Source organism: Centruroides sculpturatus, unplaced genomic scaffold, assembly GCF_000671375.1.
Source record: "Centruroides sculpturatus isolate CEXI.00-Female unplaced genomic scaffold, Cexi_2.0 scaffold1342, whole genome shotgun sequence".
NCBI lineage: Eukaryota > Metazoa > Arthropoda > Arachnida > Scorpiones > Buthidae > Centruroides > Centruroides sculpturatus.
The window spans coordinates 102,222-110,717 of record NW_019385549.1 but is presented as its reverse complement, the minus strand read 5'-3'; the positions used below and the strand labels follow the sequence as shown (position 1 = coordinate 110,717).

The 8,496-nt window shown below is 32.7% G+C and overlaps 2 protein-coding genes across 3 annotated transcripts in view; one reads left to right on the top strand and one right to left on the bottom strand.

Annotated features, from left to right (window-relative positions):
* The first annotated feature begins 590 nt into the window (after positions 1 to 590).
* LOC111640009 overlaps positions 591 to 8,496 on the top strand; it is a 20,409-nt gene continuing 12,503 nt past the window's right edge. Inside the window, exon 1 of the mRNA XM_023386015.1 lies at positions 591 to 773. The gene's annotated coding sequence lies outside the window, so the exon portion shown is untranslated. The remainder of the gene's footprint in view (positions 774 to 8,496) is intronic.
* Positions 5,161 to 8,496, bottom strand: part of LOC111640008 (alpha-crystallin A chain-like) — a 5,752-nt gene continuing 2,416 nt past the window's right edge. Inside the window, exons 1-2 of one of the 2 annotated variants that reach the window (XM_023386013.1) lie at positions 6,741 to 6,822; positions 5,161 to 6,199 (exon numbers count right to left, since the gene is read on the bottom strand). In XM_023386013.1, coding sequence (XP_023241781.1) covers positions 5,460 to 5,999 — 540 coding nt within the window. In that variant the 5' untranslated portion in view covers positions 6,000 to 6,199; positions 6,741 to 6,822 and the 3' untranslated portion in view covers positions 5,161 to 5,459. Of the gene's footprint in view, positions 6,200 to 6,740; positions 6,823 to 8,496 lie in introns of those variants that run through there. The other variant, XM_023386014.1, reaches the window with a different exon arrangement.

Sequence of the window (8,496 nt, the reverse complement as noted above, 5' to 3'; positions counted from 1 at the left end):
GTGAAAGTGACTTTTTATTTCACTTTTGCAGATGTTGATGGATTCTCGAGATCGTCTTCGGATTCAAAGCTTAAATTTTGACGTTTTTCTTTCGATTTCGCAAAGTTATTATACATTCGTTTGAAATTTTTCAGCTTAAATTTCATTTCTAAGGTTTTGAGCTTGCGTCGGAGTTCATAACCTAAATCCCTCGGCATAGTTGAGAATAATTTGTAATGTGATAATAGTACTGAACAATGTTTCTTTTTCTCCTCTTCTGTATCATCCGAATTTTGTGCTTGTAAACACTTGGATTTCAGTTCTTCATAATTTTTTATGAATTCGTCGTAATCGAACCAGCCTTTTTCGGGTATTGGGGTTGAACATNTTTCTAACTCTTCCCGTTTCTATTGCTTCGTGCGAGAGAAGTTTTAGCAAGTTAAAATTAATAAAAAATTATTTAAAATCAACTATCGGACAAGAACAATTATCCAATATTTCTATTATTTCAATAGAATACAATATCGTTAAAAATATTAATTATGATGATGTAATTGATGAATTTGCTGAAATGAAAACCAGAAAAGTTCAATTAAAATAAATTTGATTAAAAATCTATTGTAATGTATTTGTTTTATTATTTTCCCAAACCAAATAAATTAAGGGGCCTAAATGCAAATTCTTGCACAGGGCACAGGAATGGCTAGTTACGGCTCTGGTACCAGCTGTACCAATCATCGCTACTTGTTTACGGCGCCATGTCAACCGGAATGGGAAGTGGAGGGCTGCAACTGGTAGGTACTGTACAATGTAAGCCACCCATTGTTTTATTTTTTTCGCATTTTTATACATTTTGTTATTTAAATTTCTCTGGCATTTTTATTTTGTGACAGTTTATTTCTCTTCAAAAATAAAGGTATTCAATATTTATATAAAAAATTATTTACAGGAGATGTATTTCGTCGATTTCGATAAGCTTATGCATGGTTATTGTGGGGCACTAGAAAGCATCCCTCTTAAAGCCCTAGAAAAATCAGGTTACGACAACGAATTGCTTTCAAAACCAGAAAACCGATAGATTTTGAAGTGACAAGTAAATTTCATATGTACTGTATACACTAGGTCGAAAAACTGATAGTTAATGGTCTTAATAACATGGAAATACGAAATCAATTGTGTGATGAGACAGCGATAGGTCAGCAGTGGCATTAACAGTTTGAAAGATGGCGACGAAATGATAGTAAAGTATATAATTGTAATATTTTTCCCTCTAATGTATTAAATTAAATAATTGACTCAAATAACCAAATGGTAGAGATATACGAGGCTTATCAAACTGTAATGAAGCCAAGTAATCGAGATCACATCAAGAAAAGAAATAAAATTAGTCTTCTTTTCTTGATATGATGAATAAAATTAGTCTACCAATTGGTTATTTGAGTCAATTATCTAATTTGATAGTAAAGTATGCTCAAAACATAAGTCAAATAGGATTATGAGCAATATTATAACGTACGAACTCTTAATATTTCGAACGGAAGTCAGTGGATGATCGATCGATCGAACATGAAGTAACGAGATAGTAGCTAAGTGTGGAGTAATAAATATAGTAACGAGATAGTAGCTAAGTGTGGAGTAATAAATACCTAATCGATAGTTACCAAACTAATACGAATTATTTAATATTTCACTTACCTGTCTTATTGTTCTTCTGGGGCATATTGTTTCCTCTTGTAAATTGTCCCCAAATTCTTTTTCCAATTTCAGCGTAAAATTTTTCATCTTCGTCAACTGTATTTCGTGCTTCTTGAATTTTTCTTCTATGTTCCTCTACGTTCATGACTGTATCGAAAGTTAACAAATTTACGATCGACGGAACAGCCAAACACAATGGATGGAGGCAGAACGGGAATGAAACAAGTTTCGGAAATTTCGAACTAAGTAGGCCTACAGTAACGTCATCTACCGGTGTTAAGTTGAGCTATAACTATTGTTTTTTAAATATAAATATTAATTAAATTTCTTTGACTGCTGTTTATGTATAAATATTATAAAGTCTCTGTAAATCCGCACTAAAAATATATAAATTTTAGGTTTAGCGGTAGACCAACACACAGCAGATAGCTAATTACTTCTCTTTATTTAATTAATCACTGTATATGCATTTCGGTCCTATTAAAGAACCCTCTTCAGTACTACAAAACATAAATATTATAATAAACCTTATGCGAGTAAAACTACCAATATAACAATTAATATTTTAGTTTTTCATTACCATTTAGGTACANATCAATGTCCATTTTAACGAAGGTTAACGAAATTACTGTATATTCTAAGTTCGTTAACTGTGTATAGTACATAGGCTTTAGACATGGGCATATGTCAGGACAATTATCTTTTCTTCTTCCACTCGTACGCACATGAGCTTACATATAAAAAATATGTAGGCCTATATATGTGTACAACACATAGATTATACTGTACTTAAAAGCATTTTAGCTGAAGTCGTATAGAAACTATTACATGATCGTCTAGCTAATCCGAACTCTGCTAAATTGAAACCAACATTGTGTTTATTTTAATGTCTCAATCAAAATTGTGGTTCGAACATTTAGTATGACCGAAAATCATACACTATTTATATAAAAGTATACACCTGAATATAAAAAAATACATCGTTCGAACTCTGGAACCAGTGCCATAACTAGGCAGGTGCAACAGGTGCACCCGCACAGGGACCACTTGGAAGGGGAGCTGAAAAGGCGTGTATTTGTTTTATTATTTTTCCAAATCTAATTAATTCAGGAGCCTAATTGCAAATTCTTGCACAGGGCACAGAAATGGCTAGTTACGGCACTGTCTGGAACGTTCGAAGTACGAAGTAACGTACTGTATTTGTCATTAGTTTTTTCGATTTTTTTTTCTTTATATATAACTTCTAATCTAAACTAAAATTGTAAAATAGATGATTTTTCCACACAGCATTGCAATACTTTCACTGTATTGTTGTGTAGCAAAAGTAAAATATATTCAGTATGATAAGAAAAAGTAAGACAGAGATAGAAAGTAAATTACAACCGGAAAAATCATTGTCCTTAATTGCAGTAAATGTCGATAAACTGACTGATAGAAAATGTCACTAGTACACTATAACAAAAGAAATTATTAACAAAGAGAAAACGTCGTACAAAGACATATAACAGGAAGAATTATAAAATTAAATTCTGCTTATTGAAAATGTTTACTAGAAGCGTTGCGCAATATCAATGTTAATAAATAATTTTTTCGCATTTTATGCTGTTAGAGTTTTTCTACCAACGTCTCAACTAGTTCCTATTCAAAAGGTTGGCAAGTATGTATTGTGACTTACACAATAAAAAGAAATAACGAAAACGAGAACTAAATTAAAATAAGAATTAAATCGATCATCAACGAATTGATATAACTAGAATTAAGTGAACGAAAGATCGATCGAGCCAAGTAAAGTACACATGGTGATCGATCGTTCGATCACTGGCATACGAACAAGTTTTGTACAGAATAAATTATTTGATACTTTTACTTACAACTTTCATCATCGTCACTTGATAACATCGATTGTTCTGTAAGGAATGTGGTATCAATTTCTTCAGTCATCATTTCAGCGATTTTTCGATCTTTAGTTTTTTCCTTTCTCTTCTATTGTGATTTTGACCAGATATGGTAGCGCTTCCTCTATTTAAAGCAATTGGTTAGTATCGACGTCACTGGTAAAGATGCGTCAAAGAATGACACATTGCTTATCTTAGATTACACAACGCTGGTTTTGGGGGCTACAGTTTGAATTGCATCGTTCTCCTGTTTGATGGCCTTTTAGAAAGGTCAGAAGTCACTAGAAAGAAGAGTTGAAGTATAAATATCATGATTGATGTTGCGAAGTGACGAATATTTATCATTTAGTCACACATTTATGCAAAGATTCATCCGATTTTTCATAGCGAAGTGACTTATTTAAGTGACTAACGTGAACTTTTAAAAGTGAGATTCGAATAGCGATTGCTCTCTTTGTCTTATCAAAAATGCATTTTTTAATTAAGATTGCATTTTAAAAAAATTAGCAACGAGTCGCGTAACTTTTCCGACAACAGTTAAAACTGCGTATGGCGCCGTCTGTTACGATATTTTGCTTAAAAACTTTTTATATTATTAATTATTATAAAATGACAAAAAGCTTAATTTCGAGGGTAGCGACGAGTTTTATTATTTTTGTTCTTTTTAATTTTCCAATGCTAATAACGAGTAAAATCTTCGTCAAGTCCGATTCCACTCGAGATACACACACGACTCTATCTTTCCAAGCCCTTCGAACTTTAACTACCAAAATTTAACAGCATCGATCCCTCTAATATATACAAATCTCTCTGCAAAATTGCAGAAATTGTCGACAAAAAACACGAGAGTTATTAAGCTTCAAAGCGGCATCAAATATACAGAAATAAACCCCATTATTTGGCATTTCTCGACGTTTCGAGGTGCTCCGAGTCTAAAAATGTAAAAATTTTGAAGGGTTATTTTGTGATCGTTCGCCATACTTTTTCTGTTACATTCACTGAATTGATAAAACTGCTTGTATTGTAGAGTACGTACACTACAGTACACTTCGTTTAGTAAACAATAGAAGAAATCCATACGTTGACATTTCTTTATATAAGAGCAAATGGTCAAATTACACTTTAAGTTAAAAATATTTTAATATGATATTAAAAGCATTCTAGGTAATGATGTTTACCATAGCAGATGTAATTTTGTATTTTATGTCATTATCACACTGGAAATGAAACTCCCTTCCTTCAATTTAAATATAACAAACGGAATAAATCGGTTGTGTATAAAATTAAATCGTTAATACGGCATTTCTTCCCTTTTCTGCCTACAAAACTTGTAATTTTGGCAATTTGACGTCATTAAAGCCCTTTCGATTTAATTCTTTTTAAATTTTTGTACGAACGGAAAAATCGTCTCTTCGTCCAAATGCCTCCTTGATAAACAGATCCGATGTTTAGAGGACTCAGAAGGACCCTGTGCTCGATTAATGCTTGACCCGTGACGTCCAGAGAGACCTTGAATTTATCGAAAAATGTCGAGTCTTCTTTGTCGAGTGACAAGAAAAAGTGTATTTATTATCCGAGAGCTATTATGAAACCCGGGGGTAGAAGGAGCCTCCTCTCTCCTCGGAGGCCCCTTTGCCATATTTTTGCATTTAGATTTCTTTATTAATTAAAAAAGGTCTTTAAATATTTTTTGTTCGTAAAAATTACAATATATGAGGCTTTAATAATAGAGTTTATAGGTTAAGGCATTTTAAGTTTTTTAAATAAAAGTAAAAAAGAAACTATCACACAGATTAATAATTAAAATCAGTTACATTTATTTTCACAATTAAAATATAAAATGCAATACAGAATAGAGGGTGCCAATTAATAAACACAATATACCCAAGCTTATTGCTTCTGTGATTGTTCTTCCATGTCGACATCTGGAGCTTTCTGAACCGTTATAGGAACCACTCTCTCGTTAGAAGGTAATTCTAAGCACTTTTTGGGAGCTTCCACTGTCAATACACCATCTGGACTCAACGACGAGGTAACTTTTTCGGGGTCGACTTCTTTGGGAAGGACATACCTTCGGGTGAATTCTCTAGAAACGAAGCCGTGTTGATCCACTTTCTCCTCGTGTTTTCCGTGTATAACCACGCAGTTATCAACGGTTTTAACACTTATGTCTTCGGGAGAGAAGTGGCTGACGTCAGTCATGACTTGAAACTTATTGCGAGTATTGACAACCTCGGAAACACCCGAACTAGAATCCTGTCGACTCAGTTGTCGTCGAGGTCGAACCATTTGTCCCCTGTACATCGTCATGGGGAAGAAATCTTCGTCACTTAATCCTAATCCGAAGTGTTGATCGAATAAACGATGAGGATAATCCCACATGGACCACCAATTATCTCCTATTAGAGCGGGTATCAGCGATCGAGACATGTTCCTTGTTGCTGCTTCTAACGTGTGTGTATAACGCAGATGGCTTTCGTCACTTTGTATTTATAGCAGGAGGGGAGAAATCTGGAACGTTCTAGCCCCGAGTTCGTGAGTGAATGGAGGGGGATTGGTTGCTACGACGACAGTTGGTGTGTGACCGGAAACTTCTAACAAGTTCTCGTCCCGTTATTGTTCCTTTGTATCTATTCGATTTATATAAATTTCAAGTTTTTAGTTAAAGTAACTTTTATATTATTTAACTTATCATAACATAATATAAATAATATACAAAGCTAAAAATACCCGGTGTATATTTTCATTTAATAATTCTTAAATATAGATCTAATTGTTTGATTATTTTTAATGTATTTCTCCTTCTAATTATATTTATGAGCAAGTCCACGTTGAGAAGTTAGCAGGGTCATTTGGCCCAAGTTCGAGCTCCAAATTTTGGCCTTAAATTTTAAAAAAATCTGTAGGAAAGTGTTTAAAATAACCTTTTCCTAATTCTCCATTCCAAGTACTATGAAATTTGAGTGTGTAAGAAAGCTGTAAGGATAGAACTGATTAAAAATAAAGTGTTCAATATAAAAGAAATCAATAAATACTAGTAGAACCTGAAGAGAGTATATTCTTCTTTTCAAATTGTCCAGAATGTACAATTTGAAAGATCGAGAAGTACCACGCGAATGTGAAGAAATTATAGAATTTAATTTAAACGAAGTTGAAACGTGACGAGGTTACCAGCAATCGATAGTTTGCGTACTCGGGTCTACACCTGTTCAAATTACTTTTCGGTACCGGGTGTTCATTCCTTAAGCTGTTCGATACAAAACTTTTGGCGTTTAACTTGGCAAATATTTAAAAGTCTCGTGAATTTAAGAAAAACTTCTGAAACAACTCGCGCTTCCAACTTACTGCCACAGACATATTCCCGGCAAATCTATTCTGTTAAATTCTTAGAATTAAACAAACTCAATTTTTATCCACCGTAATGTAGACAATATTTTAGTAGCTTTTAAATAATAATTAAAATATTACAAAGACAATTTATATTTTAAGCACTCTNTCACGGTGATAACTTTTTTTGGGCATTTGAAGTTATAAGTCAGACATTACATTATTTAGGCACTGTTTTAGTGGGTTATAAAATGGATTTTGATAATTTAAAAGTTTTGTCAAAACTGAATTTTACTTCGAATAATTTTAATTATAGATTCACGTTCGTTGCTTATGATAAGCTGTATCGCGTTTATTATCGCTCTGGTAAAATTTATACTTCCTCGGCTTTAAACGACGAAGAGTTCTATACATTGATGCACAGGAAGTTCTATACAGATTTGAAAGAGTCTTGTATAATGCTAAAGAACAAAATCTTCACTTACAGTCTACTGATTACAAACATAACTATCAAATTATTGTAAAAAACTTACACTTTAATTGTTCAAACGAAGATTGACGAGTCGCTTCAAAACTTGAATTATATTCTTTTATTTTTACTTTTCCGTATAAAATCGTTTGTACTAATAAACAATTTTAATGTTAATAATTGTCTTGTATGAATTATTAATAAACACATTATCTGCTAACTTTGTTGGTGTAAAAATAACTGTAATAAGTACAAAATAATTATTAATGAATTAATTTTGTCAAAATTTTTATATGAAAGATATTTGAAATTAACCGATTATATAGCATAGCGGAGTTGAATCAAACGGGATATTGATTAATGTGATAGTATTATACACAGTATATATGTTACCGTTAAAGTTTATAATTCGTTATTCTAGAGAATACCTGGTTATTTAATCGAATATTTAAACAGTCTCGTTAAACTGTATAATTTTTTTACCCTTGCATACCCTAACTATGAATTACATTGAATAACGATCCCCGCTTCGTTAACTTGGTTAGTGCAGTGGGGCGTTTCGCCACCCCCAACGTTTTAAAAGTTGCACTATTGATGGATTTCGCAAGAAATATTTGTGTCCTCTTCAGCAGCTTCATGATTTTACGTATAGAGCATGCTCAGAAATTACTACGATGCTGCAGAAATTCCAGTAAGAAAAAAACAAGAACATTTAAAAATTTTACAAAACTTGTGTATTCCTTTTTATGTGTATGTTATATCCTTTTTAAATGTTTTAGTTGACTGAAGAGGGGCTTAAGAGCTCGAAACGTGTAATTTTTTCCACACGTATCAACTAAATAAAGATGAGAAAATCCGCCAAGTGTCTTAATTTATAGCACTATATTGTGTCAGAAGCATAAACAAATAGCAAAGCACGGTTTCATATCATCAAAATAAGAAGTTATAATTGAAACGGCGGAAATCATCGAATTTAGAGAAGATGAAAGTAGAACTACACCAGAACAGCGCATATAAGGAGGAAAAATTACAAGTAGGCTACAAGAAAAAATACTGTGAATAAGCTGATGTTGCTGAAAAAATATCGAAAGTAAACTGCTACTTTAATTTATAAGACCTGTATGGATAGGT